This window comes from Castanea sativa, chromosome 10 (genome assembly GCF_040712315.1).
Source record: "Castanea sativa cultivar Marrone di Chiusa Pesio chromosome 10, ASM4071231v1".
NCBI classification, from domain to species: Eukaryota; Viridiplantae; Streptophyta; class Magnoliopsida; order Fagales; family Fagaceae; genus Castanea; species Castanea sativa.
In genome coordinates this window covers 2675062-2701108 of record NC_134022.1, presented here as the reverse complement: position 1 = coordinate 2701108, position 26047 = coordinate 2675062, and the positions used below count along the sequence as shown (strand labels likewise).

Here is a 26047-nt window from a genome sequence, read left to right as displayed (position 1 = left end):
CAGATTAAGTCATGCAATGACAAATCCCATAAACAGTGGACGGATAGTGTGTTGGGACAGATCACCTCTAGTGTACAAGAGATTCCAAGAAGGACAGGTTGCTTGAAAAGGACAGATAGCCCCCTAGACGGACACTAAGGTTGACAAGACCAAACACACATGGCGATGACATGGCTTACGTGATTTCCAAGGACATTTTGAATAATAATGACTTGTGAACCACGCTTAATCCTAGTCAATAAAACCCTTATATGGAAAGGGTCCCTAAAATCATGTGCATTTATTAAGATCTTCTTTATAAGGAAATATTCCTCTTCTCCAAGGAACCAAGGCCGGTTCCTCATCACTATAAAAAGGTCATAACCTACAAAAAACAGGTACGCATAATTCATCCCAGCTCTAGCCCTCCAGAGTTGTGACAATCTCTCTAACTTAACATTCGGAGGGTATTTGACTAGTACCACACTGGTACCTTCTTGAGGTCTTTTTCTTTCTTGGTGTTGTGCAGGTGTTGTCGTGAGCAAGTAAGAGCTATGCAGCCTACTGACGATTTTCAGCATCATCACCTCTCATGGAAACAAACTTCTGATCTGCATATATGATCCCCTATCAGGCTATCCTTGCATAAGCATGATAGCCTTTGCAAGAGAAATATGGTTGTTTTAGTTTATTTTTGTGGTATGTTTTTAACATACTAGAAGCATATATACTCATTTTGGTTGGTATTTGAGAAGTACACTTAAAATTGGATATGGCCCTATTGACAACCATTATCATTTACTTTGGTTCTTTTACGTTTCCAGTCCCCCTCCCCCACCCCCTTTCTCTCCCCCTCCTCTAATTATCTCAGAATTGATTTCAAATACAAAGAATTTCCTGATTACCTATCTCCCATAGTTTCTTTTCTGTGCAATGCTTTTGAGTGCAAAAGCATTGGGTAGAGCCCATGATGATCTCATTTATTCAAAGACAAAGGCATTGTCATAACCTTGTGTCATAACTATTTGTTGTTCACCATCTTTCATTTTGGCAGAAAACTTCATCATCATACAATGTTGTTATTACCCTAATATGTGCTTTTGTTTATTGCTTTTCCCTCTAATATTGTTCTCTCTTTTTTAGGGCTTTGCTAAAAAATTTTGAAGTATGATGAAAATCTCTTTTGGATAGTATTTTGGATAATATACTGCACAGTTAATGGATAGCATTTTAGACATTATTGCACAATGGAGGAACATCTTAAATAGTATTTTTGACTTGATAATTTTTTAAATAGTATAACTGAAAATTTGGACAAGTGATTGCATAGCCAATGTTGTGGGGCTTGCTTTCAAAAGTACAAATATAAGAAAACCAATTGTGAAATTTTCTTCATGTTTAATAATATGAATCTTAATTAATTGGTACAACAAGAAAAACTGTATAATTAGGATTTGATTTTGAAAACCAATAATATATATTATATTATTTACTCCAAAACGAAGCCAAAAATAGGGCATGCAATAACCTAAGGATAGGTACAAAAGGCTTCATTTTGGATACAAAGGAATAACCTCTCATATGCCAATGCCATCTTTCGTGCAGTAAACATGGAAGTTGCATATTCACGACATGCCGGTCCTATTTTTTAATTCAATTTTAATGTGATTTAAAATTGAATAAATTACCAAAACCTACAAAAAATTAAACTTGAATATCTAAAATATTTGAAATGTTTGGTTCCTTTGAAACCCCAATTCTCATGGCAGAGGAGATATTGTTGATGAGTTGTCACAGTGGTTATTAAATTGAGACCAAGACCTCGTGCACAGTAAACGCACTCACAAAATATTAGTATTTTTATCTACTGATTTTATTCCCAAAAATATTCCATCAATTAAATTTCAATCACATGGATTTATCACTCAGAAAATCCTTCAAATCCCACAACTTGTTCCAAGGGGAAGAGGGACTGGATTGCTTGACGTTGATGACAACTTCATGTGAAGGAATTTAGAGTTAGGCTGTGAGTTATTTGGTTACAAGGTTTTATTATACACTTACACATGTAGGAAATTGCAGACTACAAACATAAATTGCTGACTGTGTTTGATTGCTCTGGTACAACTGTTTAAGAAAAGGAACAGGTTCTAATGTAAAAAATTTTTACATAAATAAAAATTATGTCACAAACGCTTTTTTGACGTTGTAACAAAGAAATAAGAGATTAAGGAAACCACAAACATGGTTATTAACAACATGATCTTGCCAACTTTTGAATGGATCGGGCTAATACCTATGTACAATGACAATAAGAATGATACACATGAGAGTTACAAAACAGAGATGAACAATGGCAATTATGATCATAAAATGTGAAATTTATTGATAAAAATCTTAAATGATTTGATAAGAATACATGCACTGAACCAAAAGAAAACTTAGAAATCTTAATCCCCTGTATAACCACCCACACCCCCAAACAATATTAGGTGTTGAAAATCAGCTGAACCTGTTATTCCTTCATCAAAAACGTCATAATATGGTTGGATGTCAGAAAGTTTTTCAGTATCAACAGCGTTCACAACATAATCAGTCTCATTAATTGTTTTAATTTGCTTGCAATATGCATCATATTTGATGTCTTGTTGTAAGTTTCTATTAGAGCCCATGGGAGGGCTAGGCACATCTGGAGGACTAAAAACCTCTCCTCCCCATTCAACGTAATTAGCACCGTCTCCTAAAGCAGTGAATACATTTTTTGGCCAAAATCCAATTACAGTTTCATCTTGACCAAATTTTAGAAACCAGTTTCCATTGCTAGAATCCTATCATTCAAGAGAAAAAACACAAACACAGGAAGTAAGAACAAATTATGTGCTTTTTTTGTATCATACTTGATGCACAAAGAGGTTAGTACCAAAGAAACACACACGCACATCTATATAAACACATGTATCTATTTATTTACCCAAAAAAGCATTAATTGCAAGTCAAATTGCTGTTCTGGCGTTGAAATTGACTCTAAAGGCATGCCGAGAGGAATATCAGTCCTCACAGGAATTAGTGAATTACATAATGTATCGAAGCATGAGGAACTAGACGTCTGTAGATGGAAACATCAATATTAAAAGGTAGGTAAATACCACAGTTTATAACCTAATTAATAGAACAACATATGAATAGGAAAAATATAGTAATTACTTTTGTAAATGTGTATAGTCGGGTTTGAGTATCGTTGTACAAGGTTGGATTTACCTAAGACAAAAAGAAATGAGTATTAGATTTAACAAGCTCATATACATATATAAATACATATTGTAAACTTGTTTCCTCTGTCACTTACTGTCCATCCAACTTCTATGCTCTCTGGACCATTAATAACCTTTATGCGGGCAGAACTATATTGAGCTCCTTCAACTTTTGGGTTATATATGCTGATAATTGCAGAACCTCCATGGTACACGATGTTCGTATTTTTTGTCCGCACTATAGCATACTAAGAATAAATATATAAAATTTTAAAGCAATCATATGAAAATTATTCTTAAAGGAAAATGTGTGATTATTCTTAGTATTACTCCTCCAACTCTATTTGCACATTGAGTATGTGTGTGCTTATGCACTCCAAGCCAAATTACTAATCATCAATCACACCATATTAACAGCAAACTCGTTTTTTTTTTTTTTTTGGGTGTATTATATGCTAAATTTGTAGGAAACTATAAATATATTTGCATGTCATTGAAGATCAAATCAATATATTTAAAGCCAAAGAATACCATGAGATTTTTAAAATTCATTGAAGACAATATCATGTCATTGATTGTTAAAGAAAATTATGAGATTGGCTAATGAATCAAAAGATTTATTTCTAAGGAGAGGTAATGGTGCAACCCACTCTTTTTGCTATGAAAATAGATGATGTAAGGAAACTGAAAAAACTAATCACGCCGAACCGTGGCTTTCATGGTTAGTTTGGTACAGTTTTGTTAATGTATTAGTCTGTATTGGTTTTAAATCTAGGAAAACTGAGAAACTCCCCCTTCAACTCGACCAAACCTGATCGATTTCAATGCTAGAAAACCATTGTAGTGTATTATTATTATTATTATTTTGAGTAAAATTGTAGTGTATTATTAAGTTAAGTGAATGAGACATTGTATCACTTTCTGCTTTTGTTCCTTGTGTGTTGATAAGAACTACATACACTCTCATGTATTCTCTCCCTTTTCTCTCCTCTCTTATCCCAAAAATTATCAAATTTGTTCACATCACAAAATAATCAATCACATATTCATTGGACCTTTGAAATAATTAATATGGTATTGGATTGGGTTGGGGTGTATTAGTTAAAACTTACAGGGGGGAAAGAAAATAATTCACACAATTAGATATTTATTTTCCTATCAAAAGAAAATAATATACAAAAAATGAACCAACTACTACAATAACACAAAAATATATGCAAATGTATGAAATAAAAATAAATAAATTAGACTGTAGTAATGATAACTCACATGAGTACCAGGTCTATCAACAGTGAGCGGTTTATATTTTGAGTTCTGTATCTCTGTAGCTAATTTTGCCCTTTTGAGATCATCCTCTGTATATCTCTTAATGGGAACCATACCATCTGGACAACCTTTCCCATTTAGCCAATAATTAGATGGGTTAAATAGTGATGAAGACTTTTGGTCTCTAATTCCTTTAGGGTTGGAGGTAGATCTCACCTGTACATTAATTAATTCAATATTGAAGTAAGTGTTACTTTTATATATATATATATATATATATATATATATATATATAAAATAAAGAAAAAGACTAAAAAGTAAGAAAAATGTGACATAGTAATAGAAGTTTACTGGAAAATCATAAGTAAGGTTCTTGAGTGAACGATAATTGAAGTGTTGCTCATAGATTCTTATGCAATCATATGTATCGCCATACTTTGTCTACAAATCAAAAAATCATTTTTTCAATATAATAGCTGCAACATTATTTCTTCAACATAAATATATACACACATACACATGAATAGAAATATTCATCTCACCCGAATAGTTTTCTTGGCGAACTCATGTAAAAGCTTAGGTTGCCTTTTCAACTCCATGTGATCTTCTCGATATATTCTCTTGCAACCAACCTCTTTATTGCTAAAAGAGAGAAACAATGTGAACAAAACCAGTAAGACAACCATTTTAGCCATTAGTATGTGATCTATACCCCTATACCACAAACCATGTCTGTTGTCATTTATATACCCACAAATTAAATTTTATTTGTTCTGTGATTTGAATTTCCCTTCATATTCCTATAAAAAGAAACTTATTAATTATAAATAAATTGTTTAATTCTCATTATAATGAAATTTATTTGTAGTTAATCTTGTGGTAGATAAAAAGGTATAAGTTTTAATTTTTATGGAGATTTGGATTCTTGCATTTAACTTTAATCTTTATTTCCCCCTCAAAAAAAAAACTTTAATCTCTATCTACAAATTCTCACCATGACATAAATATGTATATTATTTACGTGAATAAATGGGTTATAATTCCCATTAGTATTGATATATTTGTTGCCCCTTATAGGAAGTGGTGCCGCTTTCTATAAAATTTGGAGTGATTATCTAGAGCATTCATGAAAACAAGATTAGGCACAAGGCCAAAACCTGTCAACTTAAAAAGCTCATGTTAACACCTTGATTGTTATGTGCTAGGTTCTAAGTACTTAGGAACTAATCTATTAGAACTTTAATATGTATTGTTGGCAAACCATGATCAAAACAGGTGTCTAGTTATGTTTTAGACTTGCTCAAAATATGTGATTTATGTAAAGTTGGAATCAAGTTAACTGCAGAAGTTACTGTGTATTTCTGTCTGACTCGATTAATCGAGAATTAGACTCGACCGATCGAAAGTCATGCAGATTGTTTTTTCTGCAGAATTTCCAACTCAGCCCTAAGCCCATATGACGTGTAGGGTTTTATGTTTTGCCCTAGGTATAAAAGGCAAACCCTAATCATGTTTTTGAGGTTGTTCATATTGCTATTTGTGTGAATCTCTTGTGAGATCTGAAAGGTGTTTGCCTTTACACAAGCTTGGAATTATCAAGAAGGAGATTTCTTCGAGAACTTGATAATCATTCAGTTGCTGTCATAAGAGTTTAAAGATACACAAGCGGGAGTGTTTGTGCTTGTACTTGCTGGAGAATTCAAGAAAGAAGAAGTCTGTGGTCTCGGAGCTTGCACATGGTCGTATCAGTAAGTTCTTGGTGGGTAGCAATAGGATGTTAGTGGTCTAAATCGCTATTATACAAGTTTGATTATTTCATAATGGATCCAGGTTTACCTTAAGGATAGCTAGGCTAAATCCTCCCTAGGTTTTTTACCGGTTTGGTTTTCCTAGGTCATCATATCTTTGTGTTTTTATATTCCGTATTTGATGTGATTATATGATTGTGTTAACCTAGATTTGGAATTTGGACTAAGTAATAACTTGGCTTATTAACTAGGTTAATCCAATTGTAGTTTAAGGGGTCTAAATAAACTCTACAAGTGGTATCAGAGCGGGTAGTTCTTGTGTGTAGATCTTTTGATCTCTGAGTTGATCCTTGACCCTTGTTGTCATGGAATACGGACACTCTCTTGTTATTCCTCCTCACTTTGATGGGAATAATTATGCTTACTAGAAAGTAAGGATGAAAGCTTTCCTGAAATCCATAAATGATAGAGTTTGGAACTCTATTGAATACGGATGGGAGAAGCCCACTACTCTTGTGAGTGAGTGCAAACTTCTTAGAAAGAAGCAGCAGCCTTTAATAGCATAGCTATGAATGCTATCTTTAATGCTGTTTTTATGGAGGAATTTAAGAGAATCTCTAATTTTGAGGTTGCTCACACTGCTTGAAATATCCTCCAGACTGTGCATGAAGGCACAAAGGCAGTTAAGATCAATAAATTGCAACAATTAAAAACTAGATTTGAAAGCATTAAGATGTCTGATAATGAATCTTTTGATGAATTCTATACTAAACTAAATGACATTGTTAATTCTGCTTACAACTTGGGTGAAATCTATGATCAACCTAAAATTGTTAGGAAGATTCTTAGATCTTTAACTGAAGATTTTAAACCAAAAGTGACTGCCATCACTGAGAGCAAGGATGTGGACTCCATCCTTGTTGATGAACTTGTAGGATCTCTTCAGTCCTATGAGTTGGACCTACCCAAAACTAGCAAATCCAAATCAATGGCTCTTAAGTCTGTTGATGATGTTGAGGTATTGATTACTATTGGGTTGAAGAGGGAGTCTATTTTTATACATATTTAAATTAAATATTACAAATCTAAGGTTTAAAGAGTCTCACATTATTTAAAGCGTAATTCTACGATACTCCTCAAAAAAAGGAGGGGTACGGTACCCATTAGTAGGTAACCTGCTATACCAGGTTACATTTTTCTCACATCTGACGGTTTCATCTTCACATTGTACAATTCCAACATCACATGTGACAGTTCTTTTATCATATTTGGTGATTCCCTTACTTTTTTCTCACATTTGACGGTTACATTCTCACATTGTGCAGTTTCAACATCACATGTGACAGTTCTTTTTTCACATTTCGTAGTTTCCTTACTTTTTTTTCTCACATTTAACGGTTCCATTCTCACATTGTGCAGTTCCAACATCACATGTGACAGTTATTTTGTCACATTGGGTGGTTCCCTTACCTTTTTTTCACACTTGACGGTTTCATCCTCACATTGTGTAATTCCAACATCACATATGACAGTTCTTTTTGTCACATTTAATGGTTCCCTTACTTTTTTCTCACATTTAATTGTTCCATCCTCACATTGTACAGTTCCAATATCACATGTAACAGTTCTTTTGTCACATTTGGTGGTTTCCTTACCTTTTTTTTTCACATTCAACGATTTCATCTTTACATTGTGCAATTCCAACATCACATGTAACAGTTCTTTTGTCACATTGGGTGGTTCCTTTACTTTTTTCTCACACTTGACAGTTCCATCTTCACATTTTGTAGTTTCAACATCACATATGACAGTTCTTTTCTCACATTCAATGGTTCCTTTACTTTTTTCTCACATCTGATGGTTTTATCATCACATTGTGCAGTTTCAACATCACATGTAATAATTATTTTCTCACATTTGGTGGTTCTCTTACATTTTTTTCTCACATTTGACGGTTTCATCCTCACATTGTGCAATTTCAACATCATATGTGACAGTTCTTTTCTCACAATTTGGTGGTTCCCTTTTTTTTTCTCACATTTGACAGTTCTATTATCACATTGTGTAGTTTCAATATCACATTTGACGGTTCTTTTGTCACATATATTGGTTCCTTTTTTTTTCTCAAATTTGATGGTTTCATTATTATATTAAGCAGTACCAACATCGTATCTGTTCTAGTTTTGTCACATGTGATAGTTCTTTTTTCACATTTGATGGTTCTCTTACTTTTTTTCCCATATTTGACGGTTTCGTCATCACATTGTACAATTCCAACATCACATGTGATAGTTATTTTTTCACATTTAGTGGTTCCCTTACTCTCTTTTTTTTCTCACATTTGATGGTTCCATTATCACATTATGCAGTTCTAACATCACATTATTTATATATGATGGTGAAACAAAAATTAGACTATCTCCAATTCGTCCATAGTGTTGTCCAAGACTAGAAAAGTCATCCAAGTGCAAGAATGTCGTCTAGCATAGAGTCACCTAGACGACCGCCAAACACTTAGAAATTTTCAAAATAAATCTATATCCAAAAACTTATGATTCGGACCACGTTCTACTATTCTAAACTAGGAACAAAATCTTTATTCATCGTTCTAACTTCCCACTAAATTCTTAACTTCTGATTGCAGTTATAGAAGTTAAGTTTGAACCTTCTAACTTCCATCCACGTCGAGAAAGTTACTAAACAAGTAACCACTCCAAAGCTCACTACAAAAGGACTCAGCCATATAAAATCAAAGTAAGTTTTTCACCACTTGTAGAGTTGGAATTCCTGAGTTTAAGAGAGAAAACTAACTCAAACATCAGAGGGTTCTTGGCCAGTTCACCCCGGTCAACTTTGATCTTGTTCTTCTTTCTTTTTAGGCCTTCTAAGTAATCTCAAACCCATTGAAGCCCAGATAAATTAACATTAATGTGTGAGATTAATAGGGATAAATTATTTATTTATATCTATTAATATATATTTTAAGATGTGCTTTGCAACATCTTAGTGGCATTAGCTTGCTAGTAATACGAACATGTTTTTGCTTGTGTACATTTTTTTTTTTTAATCTCACACATAAAGGCACAATTATAAATTTGCCAAGTTTCAATAAAAGATAATCCAAACACAAAGGAATCATTCCAAAGCAATATGCAAAATGAGAAAAAATTATCTTGATTAAACAAATAGTTAGATGTTTCACTAGCACAATCGTCCATATATATCCCATTACATATATAAACCGTTTCATTTTTTCCTCCAAGACATAGATTTCATGTTCTTGAAAAGCAACACACTCATATCTCCACCTAAAAAAATACTTACACTCCCCATGCTTGTCAATATTTACTCAAGCTATAAGTTACAGATGTAACAAATACTTTCCGAAGTGCAGCCAATAAATGTTTGCAGCTATGGTTGTTCTCGTCTGGAATGAGGCCACTGAGCAAGACTAATCTTCTTCTCGGTCCCTGCATGTCAAACAGCTTTGGTGAGAACAAATTAATTATTTTCCATTGGACATCTATACATAAATTGAAGATGATACACAAGTCAGCTCAAGGTGATTGGCCAGTAAAGGGGCCTTTCAGCTGCGGTCAATAGTCAGTATTTACACTGAGTTGAACTTATTTCCATACATTTTATTGGGCTCACATTAGACTAAAATGTTCAAAGAATAAGACAGGAATCAAAATGTTCAAAGAATTTTCATCACTTTAAAACTCATTATAATCTCAAAGAAAGCACTTCCCTAGACCACCTTGAACCTGGTGGTGCTTTTGGAAAAGAAGCTAGGAACTAAATTCACCCCCTGCTATAACCAAGGTTTAAACTCCTATCTCTTCTCTCTAATTTTGCAGCAACTGAATAAAGCATAAAGCTTCTCCTATTTTTCCTCAGCAATCAAGAAATGTATTTAATTGTCTCAACAGCCTATATGGTCCTAACCTAAAATCCCTAAAACCATCAATCTAGACCATCATGAAATACTAGCAAATTATACCCAATCAGTTTAAGTTCACAAAGCAACTAAACAATACGCACCGCTTGTTCATGGACCAAAAACCATTGGCATTACTCCTAAATCTCTCTTCCCTGGACCATTTTCTTCCACTAGTACTAGGATGTGTGTGGGCATAGCCTGATATATTTCCTTCCCCCTTTACTACCTACAAAAGAATTGAACCACACAAACATTGAATCAACAAAACAACACACACAACGCAACTACAAAGGAACTAAACTCAATCTAATCAACAAAACAAGTTACTTCTCTAAAACCCAAATCCAATAATTCACCCACCAATTCACACACTTAATAAAACTAAACTCAATTTAACCAACAAAATTAGTTACTTCCCCAAAACCTGTATCTGAAAACTCACCAATTAGTTCACATGGTCCTACAAGCTAAGCTCAACTTAACCAACAAAATTAGTTACTTCTAAAACAAACCCAAGTCCGAAAATTCACCAATCAATTCATACATTCAACGAGTTAAACTCAATATAACCAAAAAAACCCAGTTCCTTTTCCAAAACTCGAATTCGAAAACTAGTCAATCATTCAAGCAGGCACAAAAAAGGGTATACAGAATTAGAATCATGCAACAAAACAAACAACTCAAAAAAATCCATAGGTTCATAGTATCGTATCCTCCCCACACTCCGAACCAAATCTAATGTCATCCCAACTTATGGATAAGGGTTCCCATGTCTCACTCAAGTTTCAAGTTTGAACATCCTCAAACTCAAAAGTGCAACGATTAAATCACATATATAAGAACCGAAACTCAAACAAAACAAAAATAGCATAAACCCACAAAGTTTAGAGAAATAATATAAACCCATATCAGTGTTAATCCTATGTAGAGAGAGAACCTGAAAAATTGTGGGTGGCGCCGCTGAGTGTGATTGGAAGAGAAAAAGCGCTGCCGATTTGAGGTTGTGGGTGTGTCGCCGAGTTGGATTGGAATTTGTAACTCTGTTTCTTCTCTTGTGGGTATGGTTTTGTTTAGTAGCTGTCTGGTTCTTGTGGTTGGATTAGAAGAGAAGCTAGAGAGGCAAACCGGGAAGAAGATGAGATAGAGCCTGATGCCGTAGAGAGAAAAGCGTAGATGAATGATTTGTTTGCTTCTTCTATTTTTGGTTTATATACAAAACCTGCCTAACCGGTAACCAGTACCCTTTAAAATTACATGAATGGTGAAGATTAAAACAATGATAAATTAATGGTTGAGATATAAGTGGGTACCGGTTTGGGTACGGTAGAATGATTTTTACGCTGTGTTTGTTTCAATAATGATGTTTTTTAAAAAATGAGTCATCTTTCAAGAAATATTTTTTATAAATTTATCTCATATTTCAATGTTTGGTAGCAACTTTAAATGAGTTAAAAAATAACCTCCTAACTTTCCTTATTTAGCTTAATGTGAAATAGTATTGTTTTCCAAAAAAAAATTAATGGAAAATAATTTCTAAAAATAAACCATACTTTTTATGTTAACCAAAAATAATTTTCTTTTGACTCATTTTTTTTTTTATGCTATTAAACAATGAAAAATAAAAAATACTATTTTTACACAAAATTTTCTATCCAAACAGACGGACCATTATTTAAAACTAAGTTTGTTTAGCCGTCACTTTAAAATAACATGATAAGCACGGGCCAATGCAAGAGAAACTAAAGTAAACTGATCAGATCAACGAAACCAATTTAGTAATTGATCCTAGCTTGACTGCCAATATAACAATCTTTCAACATATATTCCATTTACTGATTGATCCTACGTACGTACTCTGACAGCGAATATAAGAATCTTTCAACATACCAATATACCATTTAAAAGCTTTACGAAACCTCCCAATATAATTTCCTTCTAATATTTATAAGATATATAGTAGTCAATAATCCATTCAATACACAAAAAGGTTAACAAAAATTTTGTTGTTTTTCTTTTATCTTTTGTCTAAATTAAATATGATAATTATGGTAATTAAGAGTGAGTATTTTATTATAAATGTTTTGGGATTTGACTTAGTTGCAGTACTTTTTTAATTGGATACTCATTTTATTTTAAACATATAATAAAAAGTGGTAGAAGGTGTTAATTTTTATTTTTTATTTAGTTAATTAGTGATATAATAATTTTTCATTAAAATAAAAATAAATTCCAATTAAAAAAATATTAAAAGTAAACCAAACTGTTGTTTTGTATATAGAAATATCTGATCTAATATGATGTAGTAAGGTTCTTATTGAAGGTTTATTGACTACTATCTAATCTAATAAATAGTAGAAGGAAGTTTATTTTGAGAGGTCTCATAAGCTTTTAAATAATACGTTGGAAGATTATTTATTATATTATTATATCAAATAAATATTACATGGAAATTTAACCCGGCATCTAATGTGACGGCCAAACTTATCTAGTTTATGATAATGATAATATAACAATCAATCAACGTTTTGAATTTTACTTCCCTTTGCTTTGACATATATATAATCTTCCAACTTATTACTTAAAAAGCTTATGAATGCGACCTCTCAAAATAAATTTCCTTTTAATATTTATTAGATAAATTTCCTTATAATATTTATATTAGGTTTAAAGTTAAGAAAACTAATACTGTTACTAGATAAATTAAAGACAAAGTTTGACAATAAACTCACAGAATTATAGTTTAAAATTATAACTCTACTCAATATTTTTTTATTGGATATGAATTTTAACAAATATTCGTCACTGCTCTAATATTTTACATTTGTGGATAAAATAATAGATTGAGATTATAAGGTTAATGGTATTCTTACATGAAGTGATAGCGTAAGTATGAAATTATATATATTCTTATTAGACACTATTTTGTTTCTTAGACTTAAGTTTCGAAGATCTTTGTGACAAACCTTGTGCAAGGTGATTTTGCTTATTGAGTTTGTGCAGTTAAGGTGAGTAGAACTCCACGTATACTTACCTAGCTATTTCCTTATTTGAATAGCTTTTGAGTTATATGATGTGTATCCTTTCTTGTATACTTGTGACTGATACAGATATTGTATACTTGTGACTTCATCATTGTCCTTATGACATATTTGTAATTTTCGATTTATTATTATTAATTTATTATTACGGAATATTTATATGTTATATTTTTTAATCATGAGTGAATTAGTTTTGTTTGATTCTCATTAAATTCATGACATTTTCACATTAAATCATGCATATATGATAAGTTGTTATTATTATTATTATTAATGAGTAAAAAAGTAATTTCAATTATAGGTTAAATTAAAACCTATAACAACATGTCATCACTACAAAATGTTTGAGCTATAACGACGTTTCTAAACCACTGCTATAAGTCTTTAAAGTGCTAGTATAGATCCGATTGGGTTATGTCGGCAGTTTTTATTCCGGCAGTGCATCTAAAATTTATCATAAAAATATTATAGACATGACACTTCTCATTAGTGATTTCAATTACCCGTTTATGGAGGTAATACTTGGGCCATAATATGTGATGTTTGGAGAATGCGGTGATTACTGAGGTTCTAAGTAGCTTTTTCAATGAGGCCATCACCTAGGACGTTGCTCTTACATGTGGATACACGGGACTTTGCGCTATTAATCTATTTTGGTTACAACTCTCATTAGATTCTTATTTCAATTATCTGTAAGTGAATTAATATATATTCTTCTTTTCTTTTTTTCCCTAATAGTTGATTACTTCAATTGTTGAAAATCTGTCACTTTGACAACTAAATAGTTGCACCTTTATCCATTAATGCATTACCTATACAACTTTCACTCGTGTTTTTTCTAAATTATTTTATAGCTCTCTCATCGTGTTGATGTGCCATTTTTCTACTTACTGGGGGCCATGTAATTCATTTTATATTATTTTTATATTAATTTATCGGATTGAAAATGAAAATTAATAACCGCTAATATTTTCTAAATTTAATAGTCAATTCCCAGTAGATTAAGGGTTCACACCTTTCTAGTGACTTCATACCAGAACCTTTTGGCGAACATATAAGAAATGATGCACTGCATTTTGGATCATGATCATGGGTACTTTTTCCAAGATTTATTCCCTAAAGTTTAATGAGATGTTTGCCTGAGCTTTGGTGGAAACATACAATAATACATGCATATGACCTTTCGTGTGGAAGTGGGTTTTCCAATCCAGGATTTTTGGTTGTATCGAAGTAATTACAGCTTTGAATTTGAATTAACATTTTCTGAAGTTTTTCTTGGTGGACCATGCATGCGGTAACTTTGATATATTATTTGAGAATTTTCACATAAAGTCTTATCTTAGTTATCTTCATGAATCATGACTATTCTTCCTTTTTCCGTTTAGAGTTTTACGTCATTAAAAATCTATATATGACTAAATCAAGTATTGAAAAACAACCCAAAACTTAACAACAACATTAAAAGACTTAATCCAAATAAAACAAAATAACTCTAAGTAGAAGTTTCTTTTATAAAAAACTTACTATTTGAACTCAACAACTAAAACTTACCAATTAAGAGAAGAAAAAACTAAAAAGAATTACTTTTTTTGCTTACAAGATGGATAGTTTGTTGTTATTAACCAATAATTTTTGGAACCCACAATTAGTTGTTCAATTACTTTTTGTAGGGGCCAACTTTTATTTTTTGGAGGGGTTATCTATTAAGTTTAAGGTCTAATATTTTAAAAAAATTGCAATACACATATACATTATGAAGTTTTTATAAAAATTTGGGGGGGCCATGGTAAGTGAGCTCCGCCCCTGCTTTTGAATCCTCTTTGTCACAACCCAAAGTTCTGAGAAAAAGTGAGAAAGAGAGAGAGAAAGAAAGTGTTGAGAGAAAGAGAGAAAATGGCTACCAATGCAACCCGCTGGAATAATTATTGGAAGGAAATGCCTACATTAGAGCCGCGTGGGATTATAGGGATAGGAGTAGCTGTTGTTCTAGTATTTGCTCTGATTGTGATCTTTTTTTGGTGGAAGAAGAAGATCCAAACAGGACCGGAAGAACACAATAACGCGGAGCTTTCTCATGATCATCAGCCGCACGCTACCATGCCGGAGCTACCACAAAGAGATTTCCATGCCAGTGAAGCCGCCACGGACTGCCCTGTCTGCCTTGAGGAGTTTGTGGAGGGTGAGAGCTTTGTTGAGCTTCCTACATGTCTCCATGCATTCCATCCTGCATGTATTGAGACGTGGTTGACTCGGAACCATACTTCTTGTCCTGTTTGTCGACTCCGCATAGAGCTCCAAGTTGACAATGCTATTTAATTGGGCTTTTAGTAGTCTAGCAAAAATAATATGGGCTTTTGCTTTTATGAATGTATTTATATTTATATTTATATATAATGTTGTTTAGACGTATTGTGTAAATGAGTGTGTGATGATATCTTCATATTGGGTTCATTTGACTAAAATTGCTTGCGAATTTAAGTTGCAGCTATGAGTCTATGAGGGAGCAAGATAAAGGAAATCGTATTTTATGCATTGTGATTGTTTGACTAATGATGGATTGTGATTTTGATTGCTGAGTAGTTTGGCCTAGGATTCTTTTTGCATAAACAGTGCTTAAGATGACACAGCTTAGTTTTCAAAAACTACATTTGTGTTGTGTGTATAAATTATAAAGTAGGAATAGTTATCTCTTGTAAAGAATTCTCTGCGGCCATTATGCTTACAAGGGCCTCAAAGGCAAAAATGACTTCAAATCACTTACAACTGGAAATTTGCCATGACTAGAAAATCACTTAGGCAAGGATAGGAAAATCTAAACGGTCAAACAAAGTATCCAAGAGCTGAAGTAGAGATGACCCAATAGCAACCCTTACCTTAACTTCTCATTTAACAATTTTGATGATATTATCCTCGAATTAATCATGCCTCGATGAAGAACACCGATTCGAGCCGCCACATGTGATGGAAAGCAAACCGTAAGGCAGTTTTGTATATGATAAATCTCAAACTCGTTCCCTTCAAACTGATTTTCGCCCCCACAACATTATATCTTGACAATGGAATTTAGGATTCCTAATAGAAGCGCCAACCCGTAATAGTTTTCCATCCTCTCTTTTAGACCGAGGGCACTCGAAGAAAAGATCATACCTATCCCCAATTATATTTCTACAGAATCAGGATTTTTCCTCAAAAATGGTTTTTTTTTTAATTTTAATCCAAGTATATATCTTAGTGGATTTTTTCCCCTCAAAGAGAGCATGTTAGTTTTGACTTTGGTGTAATAGATTAATAATTCAAAAAAGGGGCGAATGTGCATTTGCTTGAAATAGTTCCCCAATAACTGTTTTACGAATGTTTCATAGTTAGTAATTTCTTGGTACTTTGTGATTTTACAGCTATAAGCTTATAACTAATACAATCCTTTTATATAGTTCAAGTTCTAGTTGTGAATTAAGCTTTGTCAATTTACTTATTAGGTTGGAAGTTCGCACAAGCACAAAATGCAGTCCAAAGAAGCCCCTACTTCCATGGATGTTGAAGCAGTTCCATCTGAACCAAAGGCTGAATTTGGGTCTTTGCCAATGAAGCCAAAGTTTAAGCCTTTTGAGTGCTCACGAGATGTCTGATGGTCAAGTTCAGTTTAGAAAGGTCAATGTGCCATCACACAGGTTCTCACCTCTCAAGAAAGCATGGATGGAAATCTACACTCCAGTATATGAGCAAATGAAGATTGACATTCGAATGAATCTCAAAGCTCGAAGAGTTGAGTTGAAGACCAGAATTGACACACCGGACATTAGTAACCTACAAAGTGTGCAGATTTTGTGCATGCATTCATGTTGGGTTTTGATGTCATTGAAGTCATTAGTCAAACAATCACAATGCATAAAATTCGATTGCCTTTATCTACCTTGCTCCCTCATAGACTCATAGCTGCAACTTAAATTCGCAAGCAATTTTAGTCAAATGAACCCAATATGAAGATATCATCACACACTCATTTACACAATACATCTAAAAAAGCAGGCTCTGTCACTTAATCTGAAACAAAATTTCACAAAAACAGCATATGAGGAAACATGGTAGTGCATTGCGAAGAACGCCAAAGCCACAAACCAGACCTTTGATTCGTATAATAGTTGAAATAGCCCTCTCCTCCCATCCTCCATTCTCCGTCCAAGTAGGCAAAGCCCTCTTTGCTCCTTCAGCAAATAGAGTGCGGATCGGTGAGAGAAACTCAAAGTTCTTTCAGCTCTGCTATCACTAATGAGGTCTCTTGTCTTTCAGCCCTCCCTGTTTCTCGCTCTCACCCGCTTCCATCTCTATTTCCCTTCCACACGTAAAAAAATAATAAAACAAAGCGTTTTGCTTCACCAAAATGCAACTGAGGTGAAGAACAATGAAACAGTGCGTTTTGGCATAACAAAACTTGACTAAACCAAAACACGGTAGAAAGAGCAATTCACTCTTTTTATATAGTTAATAGATATTTGGAATTCAATTTTTAAGTTTAAATGACTTGAATTGAGGATGAAATGGTAAATTTTTTTCTATTGATGAAATTTATGGATGGTTCTAAGCTTTATTTATACTAGAAGCTAACCTGTGCGATGCACAGGATGGTTAAATAAAAAATGAAGAACCAATAATTGTTTCTAAATTCATAAAAAAGAAAATTAAACTAAAATGCACTACCATTAATTGTTTTTAGTAAAGATTACAAAAAGAAGTTAAGGAATATACTGCCCCATATATATTTAACTATTGATAAGACCACACATTACATACGCAAACTTATCATGATTAGCAATCACGCTGCAAAGAAAGCATGCAAGATAGGAATAACAATTAGATCAATATAAATTCAAAATGTGAAGATGCACCAACAGGGGGTGGTTGGATGAAAATTTTCAAAAATGTCTCTCTTCACTTGAGACAATCATAATCCTAATGCATTTGGAATTCAAGCAAGCAGTCAGCATTGACCAAAATAACAACAGGTGAATAAAAAATCAAATCAATGCAAACTTGTTTCAGTTATACAGTAGCATCCCTTGTAAAATTAAATTTATCATGATTACCTATGCTGGGGAAAAAAATTCCATAATCTACCTTTAAAGTGGTCTTATTAGATATTACATAACAGCAAACATACATAGAAAGATTAATAGCTTTGGTACTATTAGAAATATAACATTTATATAACACAAACAAAGAAAAAAAAAAGTAAACATAGAATAACAATATTCATAGTAAGATTAATAGTTCTCTTAAAAAAAAGAATCCATACATAAAAAAGAAAAAGAAAAAAAGAGAGTAGCAAACCTACAAAATTATAGATGAATAGGCCATCAGCCTTCTTTCTTTTCTTTCTCAATAAGAATAACATCAACACAAATTAAGTGAATGATTGATCCATGAGTCTACTTGCCTAGCAAATTCGAATAAGATTTATCAACTCCATATTTGCTCCATCTTTTATCAGTTATGGATAAAAGCCACTTGATTTATTTTCTCCACCTTGCTTTCTTCTCTGAAGACATAGGAGATGTGCTTCATCTACCATATACAATATCCAACAATTGGTGGAAATTTTCAACCCAATAACCAAAATAATTTTAAAAAATTGCTCCAAAGTGCAACATGGAGATTAAGATACTATGAGACTCCTCATTATGATATTAATCTCAAAATGAAGTACTTCACATTGAACATAGTTAGGCTTCAAAAAAATCCATCTCAATGAAAAGAAAAAAGGAGAAAATAAATCTGAATTTCATAAGAACTCTAAAATAATTATGGATTTTTGGAAATCATATTTGTTGGAGAAATTAATAAATTGTATGGATTCAGAATATCCATCTACGAATTCATTGGGTAAAAATATATCCATTTTACAAAAATCTAATCATGGGAAAGTGGCTAATTTGTGGCAACTGTGAGGTTGGAGCCTTTAGGGATGATGGCAACCTGGTAAGCATTGCAAGGCATTCAGCTTATTATTTTCATGGGAGGGAAGGCCCGCCCAGAAAGAATTGACAACGTCAAATTTCTTAGGCTCTTACAACCTGATTCTTACAGCCTGATTTAAAGCATAATAATTATAACAGATTATGTAGGTCTTTTTTTTGTCTCCAAACAGCCCATGTTTGGAGGGCCTTGAAGTAAGTGGTCAAATTAATTAGAAACTCATAATCAAATTTCCTCCACAATTACCCTAAATGAACCAATCAAGGCAGAATCAAAATAACTGCATCTCTAACAAAACAAAAGCACTCCTGGTAAAATGAATTAGATGAAGACAAAGTGGTCAAAGAAGAACACACGCATGGATTTTGAAGGTGCTGAAAGCTTCTACCAATGGATGTAATCCACAAATCCACTAAAGAACCTATAAATTCAAATTCCAAAAACAAAAACAGATTTATAAATAAGCAAGAGAGTCATAGTCACTATATTAAAGCAAAATTCCAATTAACAATTATTAACAAATTAACAGAAATAAAAAATTATTAATAAAAGTTGCTCTAGAGGCTATTGAAAATATTATATGAATTCCAATTATCTACTAGAATTCATACAATATGTTATAATTGTTAACATCACCTCATAAGATTGATTCATAATCTATGTCCATTGCAGCTTTGGTTGTCCCAATATGCCCAAAACTGCTATTGAACTTCAATCTTCAAAGACCCACAATATCAAACCTCCCCCAAGCTGCCAATGACTAAGCCTTCACTCAACAACAAAAATCCATAGTAAAAGAGACATCGGTGAAATCCATAGTGCTTTGCAAAACTGAATCAATAATAAAGGGCACAAATCAATGATTAAAAAAATAATCATTGATTTATAGTTACAGAAATTTTCGTCATACAACAATATCAAGACAATCGGGTTACATATAATACACGGTAAACAGATATCTAAATTTGATTGCAAGATTTAGAACAGTAAGACCTATCATTGAAGGTTGAAAATATGGCAATCATTAAAGCATGTCCAACCAAATTCAATTTCCAATCTAATATATATATATATATATATATATATATATATATATTTTTTTTTTTTTTTTTGAAGAGTGACTGGTCTATCATTCAACTGAAAATCAAGGAGTCATTATACAAAGCATCCCTGGCAGGTTGTGGACAATCCTCAATCCATACCAATTCATCAGATACATTCCTAGCAAAACGAGCTAAATAATGGGCAGCAGTATTGGCACTACGCTTTACACAGCTTACTGAACTCCATCTCAGGCCACTTATAAGGCAATGAATGTCTTCAATTACCATGCCTAGTCTGGAATTGTCCATACACTTCCATGCAATGGCTCTCATGACATTTACATTATCGCCTTCAACTACCAAATCCGAGAATCCCGCATCTATGGCGAATTCAAGAGCTATTCGGCAAGCAACTATCTCGGCTTCCTCACTATCTTGAACAAAAGGTCCCATAGCAGACAAGGCAGCCATGACTTCTCCATTCTCATTTCGAATAATTGCTCCCACACCTGAACGCCCCATGTCTGTGTATATCGCCGCATCGAAGTTCAACTTGTACTGAGCAGATTGATGAGGCTGCCAACCCATTGTCTGCTGGGGTGTATTCGGCATCAACAACAGCTGTTCCTGTGCTTGGTGATACTCTGTCAGAAAATCCTCTGCCCTTGTGAGAAGTTACCTAGGATCTTTCAACTTCCCCCCATGGATCACTGAATTCTGTTGGTTCCAGATAAACTGTGCCAGAACTAAGAACAATTCAAACTCCTCTGTGGACAGCCTCTTCAGTAAGTCAGCAAAGAGTTGCAAAACATCTCCTTGGCCTTGAGTACACTTCTGTAGTTTGACCAAGCTTCCAGCCCATATCCCTTGCGCTACACCACACTCCCAAAGCGCATGAATTCCATTCTCCGGAGCTCTTTTGCACAACTCACAGCAAGTATTCTCAATAATTTTTCGTTGGGCTAAATTCACACGTGTTGGGCAGAATATTTTGACAGGCCCTCCACCCAAATGGGACATTCAATTTCCACAGCTTCATCCACACATCCATCCCAGCAGAACCCGATGAGCATTCAGTCCATTCGTCCGCTCTAAGAATCTGTCTCGCCACGTGATATCCAGATTTTACAGAGTATTTCCCATTTCTGTTATGAATCCATATGAGTTGGTCTGCTACACACCGATGGCTCAAGGGAATTCTACAGATTGCCTCAGCATCCTCTTCATGAAACTTTGTCCAAATCAGCTCTCTGTCCCAACACCTCAGATTCGGGTCTATCAAGTCTGAGACTCTCCATTCCCATTCCTGCACATCTGGGGGGTGAAGAACCTTGCATGTAGGATGGTTCATAATCCATTTTTCATGCATGACACTAATTGAAGCTCCATTCCCAACATGCCAACAGCTTCCTTGTTTCAAAATAGGCATAGCAGCCATTAAGCTCTTCCATACATATGAGCTATTTGTGGAATCACTTGCCTCCAACAGATTGCATCAAGGGAAATATCTATGTTTAAAACATTGGTAAATGAGAGACTCCGGATTTTGCAACATACACCAAAGTTGTTTTGCTAGCATGGCAAGATTGAAGGCCCTTAGATCACGAAAACCCATACCCCCCTTCCTTTTTGATTGAGACAGCCTCCCCCAACTCTTCCAATGTATCTTCCTTTCATTTTCAGCTTGTCCCCACAAAACCTTCCACACATTGAGTTTAGCTCATCACATAATTTTACTGGTAATAAGAATACACCCATTGTGTATGTAGGAATCGATTGGGCCACCGCCTTGATTAATATTTCCTTCCCGGCTCTAGATAGCAACGCTTGCACCACTTATAAATGTGTATTGATGGTTATTCAAAATAATACTTTCGCAACAGTTCTCTTACACATACGTTCTATACCTTTGACACCAATAACAGTAACAGTAAAGCCTCAATATCCCTTTTACATTATCACAAAAATAAATTATTTCTGTAATATATCAACAGTCTTACATTCAGGGTTTGTGGAGTCAGATTTTATGAAGGTAAAAGCCAAATTCAATAACATACCTTTCTTAAGAAGAAGCTTCTCGAACGGACTACGAACAAAGAAACAAAAAACCCTCATTTTGATCACAGCCTAAGTCCTCAGATTTCCTTGCATTGTTTGTGAAATAAAAGCAGCAGCTCCACTAAATCAAAAGGTATTTTCATCTATTAGAACGTATATGGTAAGGATTATCAAACTAAACCCTAGAAATCAATAAATAGCAAATAGAAAAAATCCTAACCTTGATTTGATTGCTCAGTTGTGGCAATCAGAGAAGGAGTATTAAAGAAAGAGAGAGTATGAACTGCTGAAACTGCTGCTGGAGAAGAAGAAGCCTGGCTTTTATAGTGGTGGAGTATAAAACAATGTAAGGTTTTCTGCATTGGATTAGTAGTAAGGTTTTGTTTCTGTTTTTCAAAGGTGGAGGTGGAGCATTGGGTTTTTGTTTTTGGGTTTTCAAGTGTGTTATGTAGGTTTTTTTTTTTTTTTTGAGGAAGTAGTGTGTTATGTAGTTAAAAAATTAAAACCTGACAAGGATCATTCATTTGCATAGATAAATAATCAAACATTTGCATAATAGATACATTATCAACAGCATTAAGTTTTAAAACCTGACAAGGATCATTCATTCTTGCTGTAAGGTTCACTTACATGCAAGGTCCAAGTTAACGCAATCTTCATAGTAATTATAGAAAATATGCACTCTGACCAACAATATAATATAGTCCAGGGAGTTCAACTGCCTACACAATATCCAGTATCAGGGCATCTAAACCACCTATGTCAGCTTAAGTGGAGCCTTCTCAACCTTCACAAACACCATTGAATCAACTTTGTCTTGAAGAAGCTCCACAACATAAAGAACCTTACGATTGATATTGTTGATAGGCTTAGAGATTATTATTATCATTATTACTTAAAACAAATCAAAGAATATATTACATAGTTTTCCAATTATAATTAATTCATAGAGAGCAACTTGAATCAGCCAAAAATCAAAAGATAACCAAAAAAAGTTTGATTAATTACAAAAAATTGTACCAATTAACTTCCCAAAAAGAAACTCATTTTAGGGTATTCCAAAATGGAATAGAACAACAATAAAACAGCACAGAATGAGTATAACCTATCTCATAAGGATTCTATGCAAACCCAAGTCTTCCAATCTTAAATAGTGAAATGTCAGTAGGGTACAGAAAGACAGCTTAAATTACAACAACTAATTTATAGACCAATTACTCACTCATACAGGTAAAAACCAAACCAACAGCAAAACTGAATAGGCCATCGAGTTAGGTTGGTCTTCTTGCACAACTAAAATCAAATAGCTTATCAAGATGAAAAAGGAGGTTTCTTTTTTCTTTTTCTTTTTTGATAAGTGATTGTAAATTATTAAATTTGGAAAAGCGTATACTAGAAGTATTCAGAGATTTAAAAAATAGAAAGAAAGAAAAGAAAGAAAAGGAAGCTATAAGATTAGCGATACAAGTACAATGAGTCGAAAAACTCCATAAGAAAAAAGGTTGAGATAGTAAAAGAGTGCATCACCCATTCAAAGAGAGTTTTCAAGAAAAGAAACATGAGATTCGGTATAGACAGCTTCTTCTCCGCAAATATATATCTGCTGATTTCTCTCTCCAAATGCACCATAGAATACAGGCTGGCCCTGCCCCCCATACAGTTCCATACCTACAATGCCCCATCATTCCACTCCAAGGCCCCATCATAGACTTGACTGAATTTGGCATGACCCAAGCAATCCTAATGGCGCAGACGAAAAAAAAAACCCGCAAATCAAAGGCAATTGAACAATGGAACAACAAAATGACTTAATGTTTCACCAGATAATTTACACATGCAACACCAATCCGTAATTACAATACCCCTTTTACAGAGGTTATTTGCCATTAGAATTTTTCCCAGTGTTGCCTCCCAGACAAAAAAGGATACTAGGTGGGGAAATACCTCTCCAGACACACTTCCAAGGAAAATTAAGATTATGAGCTGCTCTAGTATTGATCACCGTGTAATAACTCTTGATTTGAAACGCTTTGTTGGTGGAAGGGAGCCAAACCGGCTTATCACCACCGGATGAACCAACCCGTGCGGCATACGGATCATCTAAAAACCGAGTCATAGGCTCCAACTTGCAATCTTGAACATCTCGAATAAAAAATAGGTATCCGGTGTGCCTTGCCATGTACCCATTCCATACAATCAAAGACTCGAGCATTTTTGTCTCTAGCAAATCTAAACGGCTCCAACCGTCTATCTTGAAAGGAACTACTACCGCCGATAAAATTAGATAAGCATTACCGAGTAGTGAATATCTAGCCAAAGGTTACAGGAAAAGTTTTCAAGACAAGGAAATCACAGTTAACAAGAGACTAGTCAACTGCATAATTTGACAAGGTTTCCAATAAACATCATATTAAATTCCACTGTTCAACATGTTTGAACTCCCTTGAACTGTTTCAATCCACTTCAAATACACATTTATCTCCACAAGCGCCTTCACTTCTACATATTTATCCACAAGAAATTTCGTTCGCTTCTGCACTTGTGTATTCTTATAGAAATTTGTAATTCTTCTGGATGTCTCACTCGCAACAGTCATATCTCAACAAGTGACATTTCATCAGAATTATTATCTTCATATATCTTTACCTCCCCTCCTTCATATTTGTATGGATTATTCTTAATCTTCCACCAATAGTAAAGGCCGATTGTGAAGTCAAAGTCGTCCATCCCTACAACAAGAGCAAGGAATTTACCATTAAAAACAGACATAGCAAAGGGCTAAATTATTTTTACGAAGTTATTCTACAATTTCAATACACATTTAGAAGCGATGGAAGTAGTATAATAAGATAACCAATGTCTAAGTGTGAAGATTAGAGGGAATGCCACCATGGCAGTGGATGTTGCTTTGGACAAGAATGCGTGAGCCAGGAAGCCACTGTCTCCAGCGGAGGGCGGCGGCGGCTGGGCTTGGGTCTGTTCAATCCCCCTCTCTCTCCCTCTCGTGGTTTGATTTGGAACCGGGTTTGGTTTGGATTGAATTTGGTACGGGTCTTCTTTTTATTTTTTACGTGTAAATTCAATTTTCTTTTTTTTTTGGTAATTTTTAATTAAAAGAAGTGTCACGTCATTAAAAGAAATATCAAGTTATCATTTAGTTGGTCACGTAAATAACATCACTGATAGAAATTAACAAACATACTTATATTGCTCATTTTAAAAACTTAAAGAACCAATTACACTCACTTAAAATTTTAGAAACCAATTATGCTCGCAAGTAAACAAGAGGAACTTAAATTATAGTTTCCCAAAAAACAAAAAAAAAAATGCCTACTCATATGCTAATTAAAAAAGAGAGATTAAGATATACATCTTTTTTTTTTTTATACAGAAAAGCATAAAACATAAATCGTTATTATTATTTATAATTATTTTTATTTTTATTTTTATTTTTATGTTATGAAGAAGAGAGAGAAATATGGAGAGATAAAGTCTAAGGAGAGAGAGAGAGAGGAGAGGGGGGGAATGAAAAACATAAATGGTTAGTTAGTTTTATTTAAAAGAAATTAATGGTTGTAATTATAAGAGTATATAGCTCATCATTTTATTCTTGGAGAAAGCTTAAATGTCATTATTTTATGCTTGAAAAAAGTAAAAGTCGTAACTACACTATTAGTCCCTAAATTTTAATTACTGAACACTGTTAGTCTCTTAAGTTTCAAAAATAATTACAATTGATTTGAATCTGAAT

The 26047-nt window shown here is 33.7% G+C and overlaps 1 protein-coding gene and 1 long non-coding RNA gene across 4 annotated transcripts; both read right to left on the bottom strand.

The window, feature by feature from the left end:
- Positions 1-2429: 2429 nt before the first annotated feature.
- On the bottom strand, positions 2430-5191 carry LOC142613494 (protein neprosin-like). Its single transcript, XM_075785858.1, has 7 exons — positions 5039-5191; positions 4848-4937; positions 4500-4712; positions 3326-3478; positions 3184-3237; positions 2951-3085; positions 2430-2807 (listed from the first exon to the last, which is right to left on the bottom strand). The coding sequence occupies exons 1-7, from the start codon at positions 5189-5191 to the stop codon at positions 2430-2432; spliced, it is 1176 nt and encodes a 391-aa protein (XP_075641973.1).
- Positions 5192-18477: 13286 nt separating this feature from the next.
- LOC142613429 (uncharacterized) lies at positions 18478-24343 on the bottom strand. Of its 3 annotated transcripts, none has more exons than XR_012840280.1 (4): positions 22517-24343; positions 22296-22417; positions 19832-20026; positions 18478-18784 (listed from the first exon to the last, which is right to left on the bottom strand). It is a non-coding gene; the product is annotated as an uncharacterized LOC142613429 (long non-coding RNA). The 3 variants fall into 3 exon arrangements; XR_012840279.1 differs by having other exon boundaries at positions 19832-19961; XR_012840281.1 differs by lacking the exons at positions 18478-18784; positions 19832-20026 and adding an exon at positions 21982-22051.
- Between the last annotated feature and the right edge of the window lie 1704 nt (positions 24344-26047).